Source organism: Jaculus jaculus, chromosome 5 (assembly GCF_020740685.1).
Source record: "Jaculus jaculus isolate mJacJac1 chromosome 5, mJacJac1.mat.Y.cur, whole genome shotgun sequence".
Classification (NCBI taxonomy): domain Eukaryota; kingdom Metazoa; phylum Chordata; class Mammalia; order Rodentia; family Dipodidae; genus Jaculus; species Jaculus jaculus.
The window spans coordinates 51,724,115-51,750,272 of NC_059106.1; the positions used below are offsets into that span (position 1 = coordinate 51,724,115).

At 52.9% G+C, this 26,158-nt stretch overlaps 1 protein-coding gene across 2 annotated transcripts in view; it reads left to right on the forward strand.

Moving 5' to 3' along the window:
• Pax7 (paired box 7) overlaps positions 1 to 25,031 on the forward strand; it is a 113,946-nt gene extending 88,915 nt beyond the window's left edge. For both annotated transcript variants that reach the window (XM_004657588.3, XM_004657589.2), the window contains exons 8-9: positions 18,409 to 18,655; positions 24,916 to 25,031. In XM_004657588.3, the coding sequence (XP_004657645.1) occupies positions 18,409 to 18,655; positions 24,916 to 25,031 (363 nt within the window). The remainder of the gene's footprint in view (positions 1 to 18,408; positions 18,656 to 24,915) is intronic.
• The last annotated feature ends 1,127 nt before the right edge of the window (positions 25,032 to 26,158 follow it).

A 26,158-nucleotide genomic window follows, 5' to 3' on the forward strand; every position in this document is an offset into this window, starting at 1 on the left:
CTGACCAGCAGCACTGGAGGATTAAGGTCCCATGACGGGGCCCTTATCACAAAGAGGACATGTCCAGGCTGAAATTGAGACGTGATGCCCGGGGGCAGAAGTTCCCTCCCCTCCCCTGCCAAGGGGCTCCCATCTCTTCCCAGCCACAGACAATGCTGTTCTGCCTTGAACTCTCCAGCGTTCTTCCCTGAGCCTCCAGAAGGCCCACCCCGCCACCAGCCAGCTCCATTCACATTATGAATCCTTGGAGTGAGCAGCTGTCTCCACTGGGGTTCTATTTAGCTTCCTTCAACAACCCCCAAAGAAACAAGAAACATCCCTACAATGCATATGCATAGTGAGAGCTGTTTTCTCAGAACCTGGTGGCTGACAAGGTGATCTTTTTTTTTTTTTTTTTTTTAGGTAGGGTCTCACTCTAGCCCAGGCTGACCTAGAATTCACTATGGCCTATAACTCACAAAGATCCTCCTACCTCTGCCTCCGGAGTGCTGGGATTAAGGCTGTGTGCTTCCACCTCCGAACAAAGTCATCTTTCCATTTCGTTTTTACAGTGATGACGATAAAACCCAGGGCCTTGCACATGCGAGGCAAGCACTTTACCTCTGAGCTCCATCCCCAGCCCCCTCGCCTTTGTTAGACAAAGTTTCACTGCATAGGCCTGGAACTCACTATGTCGCTCAGGCTAGCCCCAAACTAGAGGCAATCCTCCTGCCTCTGCCTCTCAAGCACTGGGATGACAGATGTAGGACTCCACAGGCAGCTTGACAGAGCACTTTTGCTCCCATCGACTATCCCATCCCAGCTTGGCTCTGAGGGCCTGAGTCATCTTGCACACTAAATGGTGAATCCCAGTATTAGCATGGAGGGACAGGGTCAAATTTAAAAGGAGAGACCAGGCGGCAGCCTTGTTGCTCTGGCCTGGGAACGCTCCTTATAAGACCCTCCAGGGATGGTGACTCCAAACCCCGAGTGTGAGAAGCGCTGGGCAGGTAGCTTTTCCTGCCCTCCCTTCCCAGTTCCCTGAAGGGACTCAGTGAACTGCCTTGGGAAGTAGAAGATAGAGAAAGGAGCCTGGGAGGGAGCCCACAGTCCCCAGGGACCAACAGGAGATGGACCTAGGACTTCTCTGGCCTTGGCATCCAGAACTGGACTGTGCTGACCTCCAGATGGCACTGGTTCAACTTTGGGCTGACTTGGTAATACCCTCTACAGGCAGCATGTATGTTGGGGGAGGTGGAACAGAGGACCACTAAGGAGAGGACAGGTTGTGATGTTGGCCAGAGAAGGAACATGGGTCCAGGGGGATTCACAGAAGGGTCATGGAAAGAGAGAGCCAGAGATAGAAGTGGGAGGAGAGAAGAGACTGAGGACAAAGGGACGCAGAGTGAGAGAGGTGTGGTGGCGGTGGCAGAGAGGCAGGCAGAGAGCAACTTGGGACACAGGAAGCCGAAATTCCAGCAAGGCTTGATTGAGGAGGAGGCCAGCAGTGGCGGTGAGGAGACAGAGCTTGCAGAGGGCCCAGAGCAGAGAGGGCCGATGCTCAGGGGGCCGAAGGGCTCTTAGGAGAGACATGCACAGCTCGACTCTGCAGCCTCGTAAACCCAAGGAGAAGCTCCAGCCCCCGCCAGCACCCAAGCTGCTGGATCAGCAGTGGCAAAGCTTCCTTTGTCCCCTAACAGGGTGACCTGCCCCACTCCTTGGTCTCCTATCCCACAGCCCAGTGTCCATCCATGGCAGAGACCTTTTCCCGAGCTGCCTGGACCCCAGATGCCAATCTCCCAGCATAGCTGGTAGCAAGTCCCTGAGTCCCTGGAGCTTGAGGTGAGAAGCCCTGCCCTTTCCCAAGTGCTTTCTTTAGTTACAGATGCTACCCTGACAGGTCTTTCCCGTGGTTAATGTCTCCGCCCCCAGTCCTTCCTCCCCCAGCCACAGCCGGTGTAGGGGGGGTGGCGGGCCTAACTCTGTTAGGTTCTTTTTTTTGGTTTTGTTTTGTTTTGTTTTCTTGAGGTACGGTTTCACTCTGGCTAAGGCTGACCTGGAATTCACTATGTAGTCTCAGAGTGGCCTTGAACTCTCATTGGTCCTCCTACCTCTGCCTCCCAAATGCTGGGATTAAAGGCGTCCGCCACCACGTCCAGGTCTGCTAGGTTCTTGAAATTCCCATCTCCCTAGCTGGGTAATGGTGCTAACAGTCCTGCTGCTGTGGTCAGGAGGCTGTGCTTGCCAAGTGCCCCAAGCCCCTTGAGACAGAGTGGCTGCTGGGGCCATCTGCAGGGCTACACAGTCCTGAGAACGGAGCTGCCAATGGCTATGGGGCAGAGCACCACTTTGGTCCTGCTGATGATACAGAGAGAGCACCTGACAGTTATCAGACCACATATAGAAAGTTTTTTAAAATATATTTTATTTTTATTTATGAGAGAGAGAGAAATGGGTGTGCCATGCACCACCATGTGCATCTGGCTTACATGGGTTCTGGGGAATCAAACCTGGGTCCTTTGGCCTCTTAGGCAAGCACCTGAACTGCTAAACCATCTCTCCAGCCCCACATATGGAGAAAGTTTTTGACAAGCTGAATGCTCTATACAGAATGGCAATAAAGGGGACCCCGGATAGCCCGGGACTGCAGCCCTGACTGGCTTTGGGGACTGCTAACAAAGGACGACCGTGGCTAGAGTGAGAATTGGTCATGTCCAATGGGAGAGATTTTTTCTGGGTGTTTTTTTTTTTTGTTTTTTTTTTTTGTTTTTTTTTTTGAGGTAGGGTCTCACACTAGCCCAGGTTGACCTGGAACTCACTCTGTAGTCCTGGACTGACCTTAAACTCACAGCGATCTTCCTACCCTGCTTACCAAGTGCTGAGATTAAAGGCACCATCACAGGCGGAAGTATTTTAAATGACGAGGATGGTTTACCTGCTGTGTGGTCTAGAGTAACTGACTTGAGCTCTCTGTGCCTCTGACTACATCTCAGGCTGCTCTGAGGATTACATAGGTGAACACACCTACGTGTTTAGAACACTACTTGGTCTGAATTAGCATTCAGAAAATATTAGCTTGCATCCTGAGTGGCTGTATTCGAAGGATAGCCAGTTCCAGGGTCATGGAACGAACAGGGTTGTCTCTGGGGCTGGGAGCTCAGGGTGGAGTTGGCTGGGGACAGGGAGCCTCTGTATAAGATGGAATGAGGATCCGATCTGGTTCCTTCCCCTCCCCTGCCCAACCCCAGCGGAACTCCTGCCGTCAGCATCTCCTTCCCAGCCAGCTTGCCCCGTATCTACCCCTTGCATCTCCCCCGCCTGGGGACCACAACAGACAACATCTCCCAGCACCCGCCTTTCCCAGTCTCTTGTTTGTTTGTGCGTGTGCTTAGTCGTCCCTGCCCTGCCGTGGGCCTGTTTTGGCTAATTTTGTAGCTGCCTTTATCAAATAGGGATTCGCAGGCATTTTATCCTTGATAAGTGGATTAGTCTCTGAGCTAAACAAGAAGGTGCCAGGCGTGGGGGCCCGCTCTAGAGAAGATATTTGTTTCTCAAAGAATGGAGCCTGCGTTCCCTGCTTGTGCAAGGTGTCTTAAGTCGCTGGAAGGGCCATCTGCGTGCCTTGTCCCAGGGCCCCAGGAGCTGTAACTTCAGAACTTGCTGCTGATCTAGCGGAGAGCCAAGGCAGCCTGGGCCTGGGACTAGGGGACCCCTGGATCCCATCCAGGCATCGTAGCTGCCTGTGTGCTGTGGCACCTGCCTGGGCCACAGAGGCTTCTTGTACCTATCCCCCCACCTTTTCTTTTCCCCATCCTCCACTTCCTTCCTCTTTCAGGCCCCCAAGAGCCTCTTGTGATGAGATATGGTCTCGGCTCTAGCAGACTTCGCGGCCCAATTGAACGAAACGAAACCTGTGAATTCACAAGCCCTGAATGTGGCGTCCAGAGGAGCTTCTGCTCAGAGGCTTTAGGATGTTCCCTGGTGCTTTCTTAGGTTTTCGTTTGTTTGATTTGTTTCTTTGGCCTTTCAAGGTGGGGTCTCACTCTACCCCCCTGGCTGACCTGGAGTTCGCTATGTAGTCTCTGGCTGGCCTCTAACTCACAGTGATCCTCCTGTCTCCTCCTTCTAAGTGCTCCACTGTGCCTAGCATGCTTCCTTAATTTTGATGATATTTGAGGAATGGCCATTGGGACCCATAGGGTATCTCCGACTGCTCTTCCCGTCACTCCAATAATGGTTGAGCATTCTCTTCCTGAGTTGTATATGACCTTTAAAACGCATGTAAGTTCGGTGTTCCCTACCACTGTGGAGCCATATGCATTAGGTAACAGTTTAATATAGCAGCATCCAGTCAAGTTGGCCCTCTGTCTCCAGGGAGTTGTGCCATGTTTTGCTGGTGACTTTGCATGATGATGGTCAACCAGATGTTGGAACTGAGAGAGGAAGTGAGAGGCCATCTGGGTGACCAAGATAGTCTTAGATTCAAATAGTGACATGGACCAGGGGAAAGCTCTCTGGAAGCAAAAGCCGGGAGGCAACCCCGGGGTACACAGGCCAGAGGTCAGGCAGCAGTGTGGCTTGCACAGTCAGGCCCCTGCTGAGGGCTGGAGAAATGGAGGAGAAAGAGTCTGGAAGGATTCTCTGTCCAGATGCTCCCCCAAGGCTGGTTGAGAAAGTGGGATGAGGAACCCCCGGTGGCTCCTTTCTCCTCTTCCCTTCGTAGTGCGCCTGGCTGGGATGTCTGGTGTGAGTCAGGCTGAGAGGTGTGAGGAGCCCAGGCTCCGGGAGGGAAGCACGTAGCTCAGGGCTGGAGCTGGAGCAGAACGCGGCGGGCCCTCAGCTGGTCTTCCTGAGCCGCCTCCAGCTGAGTGTGATTTTGCTATTTATTTACATGTAATTATTGCTATGAGGTGCAGATATTAACGCTGTCAAGAGCAATTTGCTCTGACATTTTTCACTCGCTCCATGCCCCCCGCCACTCTTGATGGGCCCAGGGCTCTCCCAGGCTCGGCTACTGCGTGCTCGGTGGTGGCCAGGCTGGGAACCACCCAGCCGGCAAGGAGCAGCGTCAGAGAGCTCACCGGGCTGCTCTGCAAGCTCATTAAGCTTTGAAATTGAATTTGGTCTGGGAGAGGGTGGAAGGGCCCCCGCTCTACCAGCAAGGCTGGCTCAGAACCTCCCTGTCCTGCATTCCTCAGAGAAAACGGTGCCTGAGCTTGCTGGGCCACTGGCAAAGAAGACAGAGTAATTGTCAGAGAGGCGGGCGGGTGCACACCTCCTCAGAGACAACACAGGTGTGGCCACTCTTCACCCCCTCATCCGGTCACCCCATGAGAATACTAGGTGATCCTAACTTTGAGGGTCAGTATTTTCATGAGTGACTGGACCTGCTTTACAGGGGCAATTTCTTGGGCAGCCAGTTAGGCATCTTACTTACACTGTAGGGCTGAACAGGAGCTAGCTGAGAATCCACTTTCAGTTCATGCCTTCTGTGTTCAAATCGCTGTCTCACCACGGAACTGTTGATTTGGGAAAATTCTTTCTCTTCCTGGGACCTCAGCTTCCTGGTCTTGAATTCATTATTTATCTATTTTAATTTGTGAGGAGAGAGAGAGAGAGAAAATGGGCACACCAAGGCCTCCCCTGTCATTGCAAACAAATTGCAGATACATATACCACTTTGAGCATCTGGCTTCCATGGGTACTAGGGAGTTGAACCCAGGTCAACAGACTTTCCAACCAAGTGTCTTTATTCACTGAGTCCAATATGACTGGATCTGGCTGTTTCTTAATGGGATTATGAAATGTCCAGAGAAAATTTTGCAGCTCCCCAGCCACCTGTCCATTTCAAGGCACTTGATGAGTAGAAGGGATATTGTCATTTTACCCACCTAGCCATCTCCCCAGCCCAGACATTTCCATTTAAGAAAGATTAAAATGTCCATCTTGGGACTGGAGAGGTGACGTAGCAGTTAAGGTGCTTGCCTGTGAAGACTAAGGACCCAGGTTAGATTCTTCAGTACGCACGTAAGCCAGATGCACAAGGTGGCACATGCATCTGGAATTTGTTTGCAGAGTCTGGATGCCCTGTGCACCCATTCTCTCTATATAGATCTGCCTGTCTCCCTCACGGTCTCTCAAAATAAGTAAATGAATAAAATAAATACATATTTTTATAATGCTCATATCTGAACCTGGACGTGTCTGACTGGTGGGAAGGAGTAGTTCCCCTCAAGCGGCAGGTGCTTAACTCTGGAGGCTGCACTTCTGTTTCTCTGGGAGCCTCTCAGTTCCAGGGGTCCCTTTTTTTTGGAAGAGGGAGTGGGGGGATCATCTCTGTGTTCATCTTGCAGAAGAGAGTTGCCCCTCAGCACAGGCAGCTAGCCTGAGCCATCATGGCCGCAAGGCCCTAACACATTATGATATGTGCCAGCTTGTCTGCCCAGGTACTAACGAGGCCTCACTGCCACCATTCAGTCCCTGCCACTGCCAATCTGCATCCTCATCTCTGGCAATTATGGACGGGAGCCTCCCCCCACCCCGAACGCCAGGGGGTCTAAGACCCCCCCTCCTCCTTCCTCCCCTTCATCCCCTGCTTCCTCCCTCCCCTCAGCTTGGCCAATTAGGCCCCTGACACCTGGAGCACTGACAAACTGTTTCTGTCACTTGTTCTCTGTCTTCCATTAGGGCCGCAGAGGAGGGGGAGCTGGGGAAAGGGAGGGGAGGGAGATGGGATCTTTCATGCTTAGTAAGGCCAGATACATTAATTACAAAACGGCCATTTGCCGCGTGAAACTGTGTTAATTAAATTTATGCAATCATTATCTTTAAATAGTCATATCTTTCCCGGCGATCGGCTTGGTCCCTTCCTTCCCAACCCCTCTGCAGCTTCCAGCAGTCGCTCTAATCCCCTGGCTGTGTTTATCGAGCTATCAGAAGCGCTGGCTTTCTCAATCCCACCGCACCCCCACCCCACCCAGACCCCCCCCTTCCCGGGGCTGCAGCCTTCTGGGCCCATCTCACGTGGACACCTCCAGTCTTGGCCAGCCTAAGGATATATAGCCAAGGAGAGGCTGCCCAAATCTCAATGGTGTTTCCAGATATTTAAAAGATGGCATCTTGTTGACCAAATGCTCTGTGTGTGTATGTGCTGACTTCTTCCAGCACGAAGTCTGTAGCGTTCACCCCCTCTTCCCTGGCTGTGCGGGTTGTGAAGGGGCTTTTTGAGATCATCTGTGGTGTAGATGTGTGCACATGCCGCTGGGCCCCTTTCCTCCTTTATTCTTTTCATTTAAGCAAGCCTGCCAGGCCTGGGCTGGGGACGGGGGACGATCAAGCCATTGCTTCCTTCCAGAACTTACCTACTCACTTAGGAAATAAATGCTCGTGGGGCACTTACTATGTGCCCCACTCTGGGAATGAGACCCCCCCAGCGTATTCCCAAGCACTTTCCGCCAAATCCAGGACTGTTGTGGCCACAAGAGAACCTGGGAATGCTAACGTGTGGGAGGGTCGTGGGGGCACGTGTGAGCTCAGCACATGTGCAGTTGAGGGAAGGGCCCCGGGGAGCCTGTGTCTGGGTCAGGCTGCAGGAGGGGTGAATGCGGCCTCTGTGGGATGCTCCACCCAGTAAAACCACAGCCTCCACTAGCCAAGCTTCCCTGCACCCCTGTCTCTTCCTAACACCGGAAGGGTCTACCAAAGTCTTACTGGGATCTTCCTGGTTGCCAGTTCACAAATGGTCCTCCCCCTTCCTCTTCATTCCAACTCAGCCTGACAACATCAGAGTCTTCCCCAGTCTCTGTGGCTGAATTACCTGCCCAGAATCTTGCCAGAGCTGAGCCTCTTCTGTCCCGCCCGAGATGGCAGGCAGGGCTCAGGGACTCCCAGCTGCTGAGGGCCCAGGCTTAGCCTGTGTTCGGTGAGGTTGTTCCTGTGAAGACAAACAGCACGTGTACCTTCGCGTGTGCAGTGCTCACACACAACCCTTATAAAGCACACAGACCCACGAGCACACACACAACTCACACATGCGTGGGCACGCACATGCAGTGCCCATACGTATACATACAATATTCTCACGTGCTCGCGAAACACGCAGATCTACAAGACCACATGCACAAAAGCGCTCACAAAGACTCTCACGGGCATGTGTAATCCTCCCCTGTATCCATGAAATCTTTGACACAATAGTCCCATGTGTACACATGTGCACACCCAGTGCTCACACAGGCACACACGCAATAGCTGTGCATGCATGCACTCAGGTCTCTCATGCACACATGCATGTCACACACACGACACTCCTATGCATGTCTAAAATCCTCAATGCAGTAGTCACATGTGGGGCTGGAGACGTGGTTCAGCTGGTAGAATGCTTGCTTAACATGCACAAAGCCCTGGTTTGATCTCCAGCCCCTCATAAAACCAAACGTGGCGACACCCATGTAATCCCAGCACTTGGGAGATGGAAGCAGGAGACATGAGTTCAAGGTCATCCTCAGCTATGTAGCAAGTGTGACACTAACCTGGGCTACATGAGATCCTGTCTCAAAATTAAAATTCCATGGGCACATGTAGGCATATGCATATAGCAGACATGTACACAGTATCCCCGTGCATACATGTGCGCACATGCTCAGTCCTCACATCCGTGACACTCACATGCATGCCCGTGTGCACACATACACCGTGAGGCTGGGCTGTCTGGTGTGAGGCCAGTACGCGGAGCTGGAAGTCAGGACTCCAAGGCTGCCATTGCAGCCTGTCTCTTGTCCCTTGGATGACTCCACTCAAGCCCTTCAGCCTCAGTTTCCTCATCTGTAGGCTGGATCAACTACTTCCTCAAGTAGGTGGTGTGTTTTGTAAGAGAAGAAGGTGGCCAGGGTAAGCAAAGTGTCCATGGGAGCCTGGGGTGGCGGGGGAAGAGGAGGGTTGGTGGGGGCCACCATGCGAGGTGGGGGATGGGGTATAGGCCATAAACCGAGAGGCTGGCGAAGGGGCGGAGGCCAGGGAGACCTGCAGGAAATCTTATTTGGAAGCTCCAAGTCAGCACCCGAAGCCCATTACTGCTGTCCACAGGGGGCAGGGGAGGGGGAGGCAGATCCTCTTAGCAGAGAATTGAGAGGCAGGAGAGAGGGGGAGCAGTGGTGGCTGGCTGCCTGGGTGGGTGATTTCTTGCCCGCACTAATCCCAGCATGGAGCTGGGGATGGGCAGGGGACCAACGAGGCGTGTGTGTGTGTGTGTGTGTGTGTGTGTGTGTGTGCACGCGTGCATGTGTGTGTCTTGGGGTGTCCATTGGGGATCAGGAGGAGGGACTTATAGGCACATAGTTGTGCACAGGGAGCTGGCTAAGTTGGACTTGTGAGGCTGGGGTGTGTGTGAACTGTCGGTTGTCTGCTTCCATGGATGTGTGCGTGGCCTGCAGCCACACGTGTGCTGCGTGTCACCTACCGCAGTCTCTGTGTGTCGGCAGCTGGACGCAATGTGCGTGTAGTCCCGTGTGACGTCTGTGTATCCATGTGTTTTGCGTGCAGCCACGCCTTTGCCCGGGTGGGTGAGCCTGTGTCACAGGCTCACGTGTGCGCAGTGACGGTTTGGGGTAGTGCTTTTCAGCTTGATTGCCCACTAGCATTACCTGGGCAGCTTTAAGAGCCTGACCCCCAGGTGGAGGTGACTCCAAGGGACAGCCCTGATGGAGGACCAGGGTTTGGCTGGCAGTCTTGTCCCTCTCCACCCCCAACCATGTTCACCTGTCCTGATACGTCTGCCCACACACCCACCCTTAGGACTCAGGTCTACCCCAACACAGCCCCACCCCAGAGATACGTCTTGATCTCTAAAGATATTCTCACAGGATTCTGAGAAAAACTGCATTCATTCCATGTCTCCCCTATGTCCATACCCCCTCTGGATGCTCACAGAAGTCAAATGAATGAATTAGCAAAGTCAGGCCTGGCACTGGCTCTGAGATTTGGAGGGAATAGTGTCCTCTGTGTCCAGTCAAAGGTCCTTTAGGAGTCAAACATAGTTTGGGCACAAGAGAGAGTGGCAGAGAGTCACTTACCAAAGATGGGTTACAGAAGAAAAGGGTTGTCCTGATGGATGATGGGGGCTTTGAGGAAAAGTGACTTGGCAGATCAACACGAGGGCTTTCAGTCACGGACATCCTGTGTGTTGGTATGCCCTGTGTGCTGCACCCTGCTGGGGTGTGTGGGTTCCGGGTATCTTGCGGTGATGCTGGCAGACCTCACAGGTTTGCTCTGAGCCTTCTTGGGCCACCCTCTCTATCTCTGAGCACCTTCAGGCCAGGGGGAATGTGGCTTGCTAAAGTGACCCACATCTGCTCCCCTTGGAGTTTGACAACAGCTGCTCTGTGGAGCTGAGCTGTGCCAGGGCACAGGCTGCAGTGGTAGGTGGTGCAGAGAAAGAGATCTCCTCCCCAGATGATGAAGAAGGACGAGTTCCCAGTGCCTGGTCTTCAGGTCACACTTCCATCTGGGGTGGAGGGGGTCCCCGAGTCTTCCCTTTCCTCCTGTCCCCAATCCAGGTGGCAGCAGACACCAGCAGGAAGGGAGAGCTGGCTAGCCTTTGCTGGAATAAGATGGATGGGGTACCAGGTATTTCCTCATTTCATCCTCACAGTAGCCCTCTGGGTGACTGCTGATACTGCCATTCCCATTATAGAGATGAGAAGATGGAGGCCGCAGGGTAAGGAGTCGGCCTTGAACACCCATGCTGAAGAAGGAGTTCGGAGGCAGGTGTGGTGGCCCATGCCTGTAATGTCTGCCCTGGGGAGATGGAGGCAGGAGGATCAGGAGTTCAAGGACATCCTTCACCCCCTAGCAAGTGTGAGGCTAACCTGGGCTACATGAAACCCTGTCTCATAAAATGGGAAAAAAAAAAAACACTGAAACCAAAAAGAAGATATTCTGGCTTCCAGGCCGCAGGACCGTCGCTCCATCTCTGTCCCCATTACCAGCTAGCCCAGATGACTCAGGGAAGGCACTGTTCCTCCAAGCTGGTCCCAAGGTTCTCTGACCTGATGGTAGACCCCTATGCCTTCTCCGGCTCACACAGTCCTGACCTCCCCCATTCCATGCCCCCTGCACCTCCCTTTCCCACCACTTCAAGCCTACCGCACAGGCCGACTGTAGCCACGGCTTGTCTAATTGCAGCTGCGCTCCCCAAGCCGTGTTAGTTTATCACAGAGGGTGCAGAGCTCACAGCTCAGCCTCCTCGGTCCCAGGCCCTCGGGCCAGCTCAGGAACGGAGGGAATTAATTACATTCTCCCATCCCCTTCTTTTAAAGTAGGGGAGCTCGCCAGCACGTCCCCCCCGGGAGGAGGTAGTGAGCAGAGGCTGTGGGAAGGGGGGGCCCACCCCTGAAAGCAGCAGGCCTCTCCCCAGGGGCGGAAGGGGGGTGAGGCTGGCCCCTTATTGATTTAGTCTGGACCAGGCTGGGACTGATTTGGAAAATGGAAGGGGAGGACTGGACGGGGAGGAGGGGGAGGGTAGAGAGGGAGAGGAAAGTAGGGCTGTCAGTCAGGCTGACGGACAGCCCTAAGATTTGCCTTCAGATAAAACCTTACAGATGTGGAGGTCGGTATTGATTTTGAGTTAGTAACGGTAACTACCAAGAAGTAATACATTAGCAAAAGCAAGGTCACTGGGAAAAAGTAAACCCCACCCGGGGAGAGGCCTCGACATTCCTGAGGGGCGTGCATTGCTGCACCAGGCCAGGAGTTCCTCAAGTTCAAAAGTTTGCATACCCAGACCTCAGCCAGGGCCCCTCTCTGTGGGCAACATGCTTCCTGCTTTTGTGGGTACAGAAGGACTTTCAGAAGTCCCCCGGCTAGCCAACGGCTGGAAGAGGGACATGGGGAGGGCTCTGCCCTGCCTACACGGGAAAACCCAGCAGGAGCACACCCAGGGGAGGATACCCAGGGGCAGATAGATCCCAGCACATCCATGGATGGGCTGTGTGCTCCCTATCATTTTTCACATCCCCACACCTCACTTTCCCCATCTGCAGAATGGGAGTAAACAACCCATTTTACTTGAGGAGTAGTGACCCCCCCCCCGCCATCCCCCCTCCCCCCCCCCCCCCCCGTACAACCCAGCCATGGTCTCCTCCCCACAGCGGGCCCCACCCAATTCTCGCCTGGAAGCTGCTCTGCCTGGAGACCCAGGGTCTGATGAAATGGAAACCCTTTGATCCACAGGCCTCAAGGACCTCGGGGAGAGGGAGAGATTGGGGTGCCTGTGGCACATATCCCCCATTCACACCTAGCCCAGATGTGGATTTGATTTGGTGTTCTAGGCCAAATCCCACTGAGCAAATCCCATTACCGGAAAAGCTCCCTGGGCAGAACCGTTTCTGAGCTGTTAACAGTCAAGGTCCAAGGCCACCGCGAGCCACGAGCCAAGGGTGGCACACAAACCCCTTCTGACAAGGGACCTCAGGAGGCCTCCTGGCTCCCAATACTTCTCCACGCTGACCTTTCTGCTACTTAAACAGCAGGGTGTCTTCCCACCCCAGGGCCTTTGCACTTGCAACTCCTCCCCCTCCCCTCCCGTTTGCAAGACTCTGCACATTGCTTCTCTAGGGAGGTCTTCCCCAGACCTGTCCCTTCAACGTTATCCTTCGGTTTTTCTTCCACAGTGGTTTTCAATAATAGAAATTAGGTTCTCTATGTGCTTGTTTGTTATTTTGTTTCCTTCATTAGGGCTGACAGCTCCAGGGTGGGTGGTTCAATGATGTGTCTCTTGTGACTGGTTTGGGGGTCTGGTTCTATAGATTCCTATGCCTGGATTCAGCAGAGCTTCTCTGAGCTCAAGGCAGGCAACAGACATAGTGTAGACAGAGCTGCCGAGGCGGGTGAGGGCTCACTGACCAGCACATCTAGAGGGGCCCATGGCAGTACTCCACAAGTTTGTTGACAGAATCAATGAATGCATGAATGTTACCTTTGAGAAACAACACAATGGTAAGGCTGGGGTGTCGTGCATAAAGCAGCAAGGGTCAGGAAGAGCTGGGACAGGCAGGAAAAGGTCCGATGACAAGCCTCTGCTCGGAGGGACTGAGGAGTCGTGATGGCCCTTGGGTGAGGTGGTCAGATGTGGCCCATGTGAGCGTCTGTCGCACAGAAATAGCATGGGGTATGTGTGACATTCCTCCACGTCTCCCTACCTGCCCTGCCCCTTCCTCCAGTCACCTCTTCTGGGCTGGGCATATCAGCAAAGAGCAGAATCAGAGTCAAGCTGAGGCTGCCAACCTCCAGAAGTCTCCCATCTTCTAAAAGGGAGGGACCTCGAAGTCCACTCTTAAGACTAAAGCTTCCTGTGACAGCGAGCAGAGCCTGTGTGTGTGGCATGCAGAAGGGACAAGTGACGATGTCTTTTTTTATTTACTTCAGTGTGTGTGTGTGTATGTGTGTGTGTGTGACGTGTGTGCGTGCCCATGCGATGCCTTTTGTACTCTCCTGCAGTGGGACACCTTTGCACACAGTGGCCAAAACTTAACAGCTGAATGTCAAGTGTGTTCCTCCATCACTCTTCTGCCATTCTTAAAAAAATTTTTTTTTTCAAGGTAGGGTCTCACTCTGGCCAGGCTGACCTGGAATTCACTATGGAGTCTCAGGTTGGCCTCAAACTCACGATGATCCTCCTACCTCTTCCTCCCTAGTGCTGGGATTAAAGGTACCACCACACCAGGCTCTTCTTCCATTCTTGTTTGAGCCACAGTTGCTTAATGAACCTGGAGCTTGCTGTTCCTAATCTCCAGCCACTACAGCACTGAGGTTATAGGTGTGTATGGCCATGCCCAGCCATTCACATGGGATTGAACTCCAGTATGTCTCTCAGGCATCCTTAAGCCTTTATGCTTGCTTAGAAAGTGCTCCTACCCGCTGAACCATCTCTACAGCCCTGCCGTTTCTTAATTTAGGTAGAAGTTGGCAATCAAACAGGCAATTGGGAAAAGAGGGGGATCTCCCAGCTCTGGTATCCAGAGTAAACCCTGGAGTCCTTTCTTCCCTTCTTTTGAAGTCAGGTTTGCATTGCTGGCAGAAATCACCTGACCAAGAGCAGCTTATGGGAAAAAAAGGTTTATTTTGGCTTACAGACTCGAGGGGAGGCCCATGAAGGCAAGGGAAAATGATGACATGAGCAGAGGGTGGACATCATCCCCTGGCCAACATCAGATAGACAATAGGAACAGGAAAGTGTGCCAAACACTGGCATGGGGACACTGGCTATAATACCCATAAGCCCGCCCTCAACAATACACTCCCTCCATGAGGCGTTAATTCCCAGATATCCATCAGCTGGGCACCTACTATTCAGAATACCTAAGCTTATGGGGGACACCTGAATCAAACCACCACATTTTGCCCCTGACCCCCATAAACTGATAACCATACATGATGTAAAATACAATGCATTCAGTCCAACTTTAAAAGTCCCCATAACTTATCAATCCTGATGATGTTCAAACATTCCCATAGTCCAAGGTCTTTTAACTAAACCATAATACCAAAAAAAAAAAAAAAAATCCCATAATGTCACAAAATAAACATTCACACTGCAAAAGATGGCATTGGGCATAGCAAAGAAGTATTCAAACAATCCAGGATTTAAAACAACCAGGGCAAACAGCAAACTCTGTAGCTCCAAGTCCAGCAACCCTAGTCAATGACAAGTCTCCAAGTCCGATAATTCTAACCACTGAACGTCTCGAGTTGCAATTCCGCCCCTCCAGCTAGGCGACTCACAGTCCTGGAAAACTTCATCTGTGGCCAGCAGCTTTCCGTAGCAGCCATCTCATGGTCCTGGCATCACCATGAGGTCTCCACTGCAACCCATGGTTCATCCTCATGGCTCCATCGGGTCTCCATGCAGACATCCAGCAAACCTGCTACACACTGCCTATGGCTGTTTCCAAAACATAAGACCATGTTGCAAACTCAGTGACCCTCTCTTTCCTGCATTTCTTTTTCTCCATAATACCAGGTAGAGTGCCAAATTGTTAATTCAGGGGGCCATAAAGCAGACTTTGAAGAACAGGACACTTCATGAGCACTCAGGCCCCTTCAAAAGAGTCTACATGCTTCCTGTTGCCTCAGTGCAGGTCAGCTGGCCCAGTCTCAAAGGTTGTAATCTCACATAATTGCATCTGAACAGGCAGAAGTTTCAGCACAAAGATTTAATTTCTGTGCCATATCCCTCTACTCACACCAGTCCATTTCTACACAAAGCAACTCTGCACATGTTCTCAGGACACGGCCATAACAGCAAGCCTCTCACACAAACTGCTTCTAGCTCAGTCTAGGTAAAGCTCTTTCTCACCCTCACAAGACAAACCTCAGAGTCCCTAGTTCTTACTGCATTCAGGTCTTTCAACTCTGACCAGAAGAGTCCACCAAACTGTACTTACAGCACTGCAAGGACACTCTTAGGCCAAGGTTTCAAATCCTTCCACATTCCTCTTGAACATCAGCTCCAAAAGGCCAAAGCCACACAGTCATGTGTGTCTAGCAGCAACTCCATTTTCGGTATTAACATTACTGTTGCAGTCAGGTTCTCATTGCTGGCAGAAGTCACCTGACCAAAAGCAGCTTGTGGGAAAAAAGGTTTATTTTGGTTTACAGACTCAAGGGGAAGCTCCATGATGGCAGGGGAAACAAATGGCATGAGCAGAGGGTGGACATCACCCCTAGGCCAACAACAGATGGACAACAGGAATAGGAGAGTGTGCCAAACACTGGCAAAGGGACACTGGCTATAATACCCATAAACATGCCCCCCAAAATACGTTGCCTCCAGGAGGCATTAATTCTCAAATATCCATTAGCTGGGAACCTAGCATTCAGAACAGTAAGTTTATGGGGGACACCTGAATCAAACCACCACACCTTCCCTCATGCCCAACAGTAGGCTTCCCTGGCTGGGGTCACCCATCTTGAAGGTCGGAAAGTCACAGACACCACCCTATGCTCAGCAGTCCTCACAACCCAGCAGCCCAACGCCTTGCCCAAGCCTACAGTACTAAAGATCCTGGAAGCTCAGGGCAAGTTTGCAAGTGCACGCCTGCCTCCCTGTGGAAATCCAGACACTCTGTGTGTCTTTGCCAGCTTGGAGGGGTCCACCGGGGCTCCCACCTACCTAAATCCCACTTGTATGGCCTGGGGGCAACCCATCAGGCCCCTGCCCTTAGCTCTAGCTCTGAGCAGAGCTCTGGCAGAATAAAAGGGTAAAGACAGACTCCCCAGGATGAGGAAGGGTGCTGGGAACACCTAGGGAATCCTGATGGGCTCTGCTCAGGGTGCTGAATTCCCAGGCCCAGGCCCCAGGTGGGTCCTCCACCCTTTACCCACCAGCTTCCCAAGAAACACCACAGTCTGTCTCTGGAATGTGACTTTCAAAGGGCTTAGATGTGCCCACTTAGTCCTTGATAGTCCATCCATGATGGTCCCAAACCCTGGCTGTCAGACTGGTTATGAATTCTGGTGGAGGTATCACCCCTATGTGGGCCTCAGTGTTTTCATTTGAGAAGTGGGCACCCTACCTCTGGCCCACACATCTCTATAGTGCACTAGGTTAGGCAAGTTATGGGAGTCAATGGCTAAGAGGAGGAGCATGAGGAAGGGACTGTGAAGGTCTGTGGGAATGAACAGGATGCTGTCTCCCCAGTTCTAACCCAGGCTCAGACAAAGCACACCCTAGGCAGGCTCCCTTCCTAGCCACCCTGAGTTCATAATCCTCATCTCCCTTTCCCTAGGACTCCAGGCAAGCACAGAGGTTGAGGGACACCCATGGTCCCCTAGGTCACACAGCTAGTAAGTGCAGAAGCTTTGCCTCTGTCCCTGACCCAAGGAAGCCACATCTCTGCCCCCTGTGGCAGAGACGACTCAATGGAGAGACGTATGTCTCCCACCTTCCAAAGGGGTCTGGCCAGTACCTTCTCGGGTGCCAGCAGCCTTCCCTCTCCCCAGAGGCAGACTTCAGAGCAGGGCACATGCCCAGCAGGGCTTGCTAGTGTCAGAGCTGGGAAAGTAATGAGCATAGCTGCTGCTCACCTAGCCTAGGACCTCTCCCTCACCTCCATCCTGGGGATGTCGCCAGAGGCCTGGGCCTACCGGGCAGATTTATGAGGATCACCCCGTATTCTACCCTCGCCCTCCTCCCCGGACTTGGCAGGGTCACTATGCCCTCTCACTCTCTGGGGGCCTCTGCCTGTCCCTACTGTCCCTCCCAGAGCATCCTGTGGCAGATGCCACCTCCTCAGCAGCTCCCCTGGATCTCCCAGCAGGCTGGGTGCCCTCCTTGGTCCCCACACCCTGAGATATTTATATCCAGCCCCTCATTGCTCTGTCACTTTATCATCACTTGTCTCCCCCACCAGACCCGGGCCCCATCCCCCTACTGAGAGCAGGAACCAGGAAATCCTAGAGCCTTCAGTTTGAGACCTGAGGCTGAAGTTTTCCGCCAATAGCTGTGGAATGACTGGCTGCCTACCCCAGTGCCCTAACACATATCCTTTAGGCTGAATCGCTAGAGACCAGCTGGCCGTGTGTCAGCCTAGGTGTCAGCCAGAATTGATGGGAGGTCCAGCTGAGCCAGGCCAAGTAGGAATGTAGATGGGGGCAGATGAAGAATGTGGACAGCAGGGGCTGGCAAAGCATGGAAGGTGTCTGGAGAGCTGCTTAAAAGCCAGAGGCCTGGGCTGAAGAGATGGCTTAGTGGTTAAGGCGCTTGCCTGCTAAGTATAAGGACCCAGGCTTGATTAGTGCTCACATAAGCCAGGTGCACCAAGTGGCGCATACATCTGGAGTTGGTTTGCAGTGGCATGCACATATCTGCCCCTTTCTCCCTCTCAAATAAATAAATTAATTAAATATTTTTAAAAGTAGAGGCCTTGTCCTTTGGCATAGTAAGGGCAGGAACTCAAAGTTTAGAGAGGTCAGGAATGGCTCAAGCCCAGCACAGCCAATGTGGGAGAAGCCAAGAGGAGTCTTATTTAGTGTACGTGTGGTACATCCCAGTCTAACGGCCGAAGCACAGTTCCCTAATGGAGAGACCTTTGAATGATGGGAAAGACATCCTTATCACTTCATTCATGCATGCTTGCATACATACATCTGTTCATGTCTCCATTCATTCATCAACTCATTGGCTCAAGGTGGCCCCTCAAGCCAGGCCCTGAGGACAGAGAATTAAATGAGGCACTCCCCAGCTGCCTAAGGCTATCACGGGCAGAGAAACCAGTAAAGACCACTGACCATCTCATGTACAAGGCCATGAAAACTAGGTAAACCTAGGACCTGATGCTGCAAAGAGCTGCTCTGAACTGGCTGGCCCGGTCCGTGTGTGTGCATCCTGGTGTCGGCCCTGTGAGCCAGGCCGGCCACTGACAGTCTCTCCCACAGGTGATGAGCATCCTGGGTAACCCCAGCGCGGTACCTCCGCAGCCGCAGGCCGACTTCTCCATCTCCCCGCTGCACAGCGGCCTCGACTCTGCCTCCTCCATCTCAGCCAGCTGCAGCCAGCGGGCTGACTCCATCAAGCCCGGGGAGAGCCTGCCCACCTCCCAGTCCTACTGCCCACCCACCTACAGCACCAGCGGCTACAGTGTGGACCCCGTTGCTGGCTACCAGTACGGCCAATACGGTCAGAGTAAGTGACCCCTCCCTGCCTACTCTCCAAGGGACCCCGCTTATTCCTAAGGCTGGGGGATTCACAGATGGAAGAAATCAAGGTCCAGTAAGGAGACAGAATTGACCTAAGATGGTTTCAAGCTGGGCATCAAGCCCAGGTCACCTCCCGGCCAGTTCCCTGCTTGTGTTCTTGAGCGCCAATGAAGATGTAATACAAGGCTGGGCGTGGTGGCTCACACCTTAAATCCCAGCGCTTGGGAGGCAGAGGGAGGAGGCGTGCTGTGAGTTTGAAGACAGCCTGAGACTACCTAGTAAATTCCAGGTCAGCCTGGGCTAGAGTGAGAACCTACCTTGGAAGAAAGTAAAAGATGTAAAACAAGACATGAATGTCATTTAGTATCTTTTAATCCCCACATTTTAGAACTTAAGAAGAGATAAGCATAATATTAATTTTTCCAACATTTTATTTAACACAATATAGTTAAAAGGTGATCACTCCAATACAATTATTTAGGTAGTTTTTTAGAGCCTCTGCCTTTGACATGCACTGAGGGTTTTGGCAGTAATGATCTTACACGTGTTAGATGATCACTCTACCGCCGAGCTACGTCCTCAGCCCTCACTTTACTGTTTATTTTGGAGCAGGGTCTCACTAAGTTGCCCGGGCTGACTTTGAATTTACTCTGTAATGAACTTACTCTGTATACCAGGCAGGCCTTGAGTTTGCAATTCTCCTGCCTCAGCCTCCCAAGTAGCTGGGATGACAGGCCTGCACCACGAGGCCTAGCTCAGCGTGTGTTTTATTCTTAAGACACATTTAAATGCAGTCACAAAATTTTTTATCAAAAATACTTGATCTGTACTTAAAGTCTGTAAGGTTAACAGTAGAGGATGTAGTGACTACCCAAGTTGCTCCAACTAGATGTCTCAGTTTTCCAACTATGAAACAACTATTTTTTAAAAAAAAAATTAAATTAGACAAAACTATGTAAACATCTGAGCTCCAGCTCCCCTGTTCCGCTGGGCACAGTTCCCTACAGCTGCTTGTAGTTGGTGGCAATCAGGAGAGACAGCACAGTGTTCCAAAGATGGACAGCCTCTCTGGTCCCTGAGCCAGAGGGAAGGCAGTTATCTGGCTCGGTCATCTGTCCCGGCCCCTCAGCCTTGGTCTCCCCAAATGTCCAAGGTCTCACATGCTGCTTTCCTGTAAGCCCCTTGCCTTGAGCGGGGCCAGCAGACCCTCACACCCACAGCTGGGAGAGACAGGCCTGACCTCAGCCTCTAGACACCTGATGAGGCCAACAGCAGGGCAGCGCAGACTGGACTGGGGCCAGAGGCCACCAGGCAGCCCTCCCCCTCCCCACAAAGGCCTCACCTGCTGGTGTCAGACTAATCAGTAGGGTGTGGGGGAGAGTGAGGCCATGGAGCCCCCAGGGCTCCACTCCTCTACCCAGCGCATGACCTCTGCTTCCTGCGGCCCTGGCCCATTTCAGCCACATGGCCTTGGCCTCCATGGCTAAATGAGGGACAGCTGTGTGGGCCTGTGCCTCTCATGTGCTCTGAGACCCCGAGTGTACTTGTATGTGTGTACGAGTCACCGAGGTGTTACAACTGGTGTATCTGTATATATGCTGTGTATAAGAGATATGTCTGTGTATTTTGGTAGCATTGCTGTGTACAATTCTTTACAGATAAGTGAGTTACATATATGTATGTTAATTCTACATACATGTGTATATAAATGACCAGCTGTGTACACATAGTATGCACATGAGTTTGTGTGTGATCACACATATGCATGCATATATATGTGAATATATATATATACACATATGTATATATATTTATATATATATATATAGAGAGAGAGAGAGAGAGAGAGAGGTGGTAACGTGCACAAGTATTGAAAAGTGTATATGGGCTGGTATATCTGTGTATGTGCATGTGCATTTGACATATGTGTGCATGTCACTTAGACGTATACAGTAAACACTGTGCATGGACACAGATGTGCATGATGTGCTGATGGCGTGGCTGCATGCTGTGTATATAGACGTGTGCTCGGGTGTGTATGGGAGTTTGCATAGGCATGGTGTGTGCAGCTGGTGTACTCGGTGGTGTGTTTGCGCATGACTGTGTGAATGTGTACATGGTGGTGTGTGATTCTGGATGTGAATGTGTGTGTGGCTGTGTGTGTGAATATACATGTGACAGTGGGTACAGATGTGCGTATGACTGTGTGTAAATGCGTGCATGGCTTTCAGTGCATATGTGCATGACTGTGTAAATGTGCGTGTGAATATGTATGTGACTGTGCGTGTGAATTATGAAACTGCATGTGGATATGTGTGCGTGGCTGAATAGGAAGGCATGTGAATGCGTGCGTGTGAGCATCTGTGCATGCTTGTGCCCGTGAAGATGCACATGGAGAGCACACCTCGGCACGTAAGTCTGTGAGCAGGCTGCGCTGTGCTCGGAAGCATCTGCGGCCGGCTGGCGACCCCCTGACCCAGCGCACAGCCTCAGCCCAGCGCGACAACACATGCTCTTGATATTCGAGAGCGGCGGCGGCAGCGCGCCGGCCCGGGGCGGGCGTTAGTCACACCCGGAGCCCGCGCCCTGCTCCGGGGGCGCCTGCCCAATTCGGAAATAAAATTAACCCCAAAGTCAGCGTGGGGCAGTGGGGGAGGGGGATCAAAAGGGAAGGGGTCCAGGAGGCGAGAAAGGAGGGGCCTGGCCCCTGGGCAGTTTACCCTCTTTTCTTTCTTCACCCCCCCCCCTTTCCCTGCCTACTACAGGAAGACCTCAGAGATCCTCTGGGCCCATCGTGCCAGCAGAACCCACATGCCTAGGCTCCTTGGCCACCATTTGTCCCAGGGCAAAAAGTCCCACGCTAGCCCCTCTGAGCCTCAGTAGGTTGGGGGTTAGACCCTCATCACACAAGTTTGCACCATAATACCTCCCTCACCTTTGATATTCAGAGATCCATCCTGTTCTTACTGACCACCTGCCCCTGTCCCTTAGCCACTGAGTACACCTGTCGCTGGGGTCCCTAATGCATGGAGAGTACTGAACTTCCCCAGTATTTGTCCAGTCCACCTGTCCCATCCAGCTAGGCACTGGGCATTCCACATTCATGCAGCTCTCAAAGTTATTTGCCCCTCACTTACAGGTGCCGAACCTAGGCTGAGAGAATCAGGGTAGCTTTCCCCAAGGCCCTATGGCAGGGAAATGATGGACTTTCAGCCTCCCAACTTCAACCACAGATGGACCCAGGAAGTGTGAGATGCCTGGTCCCGGTGCGCTCACAGACTCTCCCGTGCACAGATCTGTGGTCCCGTGTGGACAGCTGCACCCTCAGATATGGATTAGTATGTGAGTGGCACTGAGTGTGGACACAGTGACCCTGCCAAATGCAGCATAGTAGGAGGAGGCATGACCACTTACTGAACATGTATGGGCTTCGTCTTAAGTCCACAGGGCCACCCTGAGCTGTGTATGTGAGGTCGTTTTCATCACACACTATGGAAAGAGCATCCAGAGAGGGCACTTGCTTGAGATCACCCAGCAGGAGGTCTCTATGTTATGTACCCATTCCCCAAGGGCCACTTTCAGGTATGCGTGGAACATATACGTGAGCCAAACTCCTCGGCAGCAGAGCCCTCCTCCTCTCCTGGGACCTCTCACTTTCCCAGAGACACCTTCACCCCTTCTTTTTCAGCTCTGGCCATTGTCCACCTATGTGCCCATCTCTCCCTGTCCCTGGAGGGAATGGGGGCAGGGGGCCCAGGGACAGGGCACACAGCAGATTAATATGGGCCCCGGTGTTCCCAGAGGCCAGGGCCATACTAATGATGGGGCTGATAGAACGCAGAAGTGTGAAAAGAATTTTAATAGATCTGACAAGTCTAATAAGAATTTGTGTCTAGAAGGGTCCTCCTCTGGGGCCGCAGGCTGACGAGGCGCTGACGACGGAGGTTTGTTTACTGGTTGGCATTGCCGGCCCATCTCCTGCCAACTCTTGATTAATCTAATTGGAGACATTTAGAGCCCAGGCGGGGCACCAGGCAGGGGAGGGGAGACACGGAGGAACAGAGGGACAGTTGATAGAGACTCTTCTCCGGGGAGCGGCAGGCTCTACAGCCCAGCCTTTTGGGTGCCTTGGAAGTTGTGGAGCTGGCAGTGAAGTTTGACTTCCTCAGCCTCGCCAAGGAGGGGCCGGGCACGTTTCTCCTGTGTGGTACACAGTAGCTGGTAACCAGGGAGGGGGTACAGAACGGGTAGAGGCGTCAGGGTGCCTATTCATGCTCCTCTGGTTGGTATACTGTGTGACTCTGAGCTGACAATTGTGCTGTGCCTCAGTTTCCACATTGATCAAGTAGGACCAGTCCCACCCAAGGTAAAGGACCCATGTCCCCCAGCACACAGTGTCAAGTGCAGGCTCTCGCTTTGTAGTTCCCGTTCCTGAGATCCAGACCTCACAGCCCAATGCAGAAATCGCCAGAGGCTGCCGTGGTATGGACTAGGACAGAGCAGGCTGCAGTTTTCTGTGACTCCTGAAAGGTCACCTGAGGTGTGTGCCCTTGGGAAGTTCCTGACATTGCCCGAAGTAGAAACGGGAGGTAAGGGATGCCCTCATGTACCAGGGCTCATTTGCAGGAGCTGCTGCATTTGAGGTGCTGCCTGTCTCCAGGCCGCCTGGGTTTGAAAAGCACGTTAGAAGCAGGGTGAACTCGAGTTATGCAATCTCTCGGACCATAACTCCTTCTGTCAAGCAAGGATAGGGGACATTCATATTACCTGCTTCATGGAGCTGGGGTATGACCTAAATGCATAATGAATGTAAGGCTGAAGTAGAGCGGCGCAGAGCCAGCTGTCGGTGGCTGCCAACTCGTGTCCTTTCTGGGCCTGTCGCTTCTCTGAGACGGCGGCTCCCAAAGAGGAGAGCGAATGGTGTGTCCAGAGCTACAGAGGTCTTCCCAAGGCCAGAGCTGGGAATCTTCCCCCTCACCCAAAGGAGAGAGAGAGAGAACAGAGCAAGGCTGGGGACTGTCACCCTGCTCTAGTCCCTGAGAGCCTGGGAGCTGAGTGCCTTCAGAGGGACCCTGGAAGCCTGGGAGCTCACCTCTGACCTTGACTCTCATCACCCACCTAGAAGTCTGGCAAACTGACGGGTCCAGATTCTCCAGAGACCCCAGGGCATTTGCATATCCTTATGGAATCTAGGGGGACGTTGTCCCATGCCCTCTGTGACATGTAACATTATCTCCTGCGACCCTCATCCCAGAGCCCTCGAGCACGCTGGAATTTTATCTGTCCACTTTGCAGATGGGACACTAGGCATCAAAAGAAAGAGCGGTCTGCTCAAAGTCTTGTGAGCAGGAGGCAGACACCTACTTGGTTGTCTTTAACATCTTGTCTCCATCAGAGGTCACACTGGTTAACAGAGGTCCCACTGGGCCTAGTGCCCAAGGGCCACACTCTGCTCTAACAAACCATTAATGGGAATTTTTTTTCATTTAACTTTCACAGTAGCTGCTCTTCAGCCCTGGAGCTGCCGTCCCCATGTTACAGACGAGGAAGCTGAGGCTGGGGCGCTGTGCCTCAGATCACACGCTCTGAGTCAGTGGGCGTGGGGTTTGAGTCTAGGTCACTGGAACCCCCATGTGATATGCCTTGACTACTGATACTGTCCCCCTGGCCCCTGTGGCCCTGTCCATCCCCTCCTTGGCTCCACCTACCTGCCTTAGACAAGAGCCACCGAGCTTGAAGCATTGAGGGTTTAGAGGTCGGCAGGTGACAGAGGGGTTGCTGGCCTGCCCCGTGACTTCCTGTTAGGGGTCCTAACGTCTTCCCCAGCTCCTCTGCTTCTAGGAGATGCTGGGGGGTAGATTGGCCACAGCCATGAAGGTGACTTTGGAGGCCTCGTCAAGTGCTGGTGAAGTCTCTTGGTCAGAGCGGGTCTCTGTTGCAGCCTGGCTGGGATCTGAGGGCCACGTGCCCGCAAGCCAGCGATCATGGCGGCACACACACAGACACGTGTGCCCAACTCAGCCCTGTTCATAGGCCCTGTGCACGCATGGGCACTCCCACTCTGCATCTGCTTGTGAGGGGCACATGACTCACGCATGTACACATGAGCAGGTGTAAGTATTGCTTGTGGATGACATTCATGTCATGCGGAATGGGAGAACAGCTGGAGACATATTCATGTATATGTATATGAAATATTCAAAGACAACCTTAGGTGCTAGGACTTTCTCTCTGGCTCTTTTCCAGCTGCTGTTGACTACCTGGCCAAGAACGTGAGTCTGTCCACACAGCGCCGCATGAAGCTTGGGGAGCATTCTGCCGTGCTGGGACTCCTGCCTGTGGAAACAGGCCAGGCCTACTAAGGCCTCGGGGGCGACTTGCCCCAGCCCATACCCCAATCCACCCCTTCCTAACTCCTGAGCCTCCCCTCCTCAGCCCTCTCATCCTCCTGGAGTCACAGCAGGCCAGGGAAGGAGGCCCTCTGGAAATGGACAAGTAGTATGGTTAGGGTCCCAGAGGGGCCCCTGGGAGTCTGCTCTGTCCTCTGTCCCCAGGAGGCTCCCTGGCCAGCCTGAAGTGCTGCAGCCTCAGCACTGTCTCAGTGCGGAGACTGAGGCTTATGGGAATGGAGCCCTTGAGCACCCACATGAAGATGGTGCCTGAGGCCAGGTCCTAGAGTCGTGGGTGCTCTGATCTGAAGGGCAGGTGAACCCCCAAGGGCATTCTCAGCAGCAGTGCTGGAAGCTTGTGAGTTGGGTCTCTGGTCTAGCATCAGAACCACAGTCCCTGACTCCTCCTGACACCGGGACTCTCGCAGAGACAGGCCCTGGGGTTCTTCCCCCAGAGTGGGCAGGGTGACATCTCACCTCTACCTAGGAAAATGGAAGACTTCAAGACCCTCTTCACCTACTCCTGCTGTGTGTCAGGAAACTTGGTCCAGGTGGGAAATAAGAGAGACTAGGAAGAAATTCAACCAGGGGGCTTGGGTGGGGGGCATAGAAGCAGGCTTATCAGCCATGGGCTGTCCCAGGGCACCAGGACGCGGTGTCAGCGAAGGAGGCCAAAGGCTGCTAGGCTGCAGCCTGATTCCATGCTTACCCACCGCATCAACTCCTGGGAAGTGTGCAGAATCCACAGCAGGGCGGGGAGGGGAAAGTCCTGAGGCCATATAAGAGAAGAGTCACAAGGTAGGCTTGCATGGGCTAAGGGCTGCCAGCCGTTGAGACCCCAGGCTCCAGCTCTCAGCCTTGTTCACTCCCCTGAAGCCTAGAGACCTGGATTCTTCACACTGTTTCCCTGGAGCCCGGAGTCCACCCTGCACATGCAGGTCACTAAGGGGCCTCCTTTTTTTCCAGTATGTGAGGCTCTGGATACTGCTGGGGTGCCAAGTGCAGTCTTTAGAGCTTTGGAGGTGAGCCCTTGGACCAGGAGGGATTGCTGGGCTCACAGTGAAGACTCCTAATCGCCTTGACATCCCGTGGGCGACATG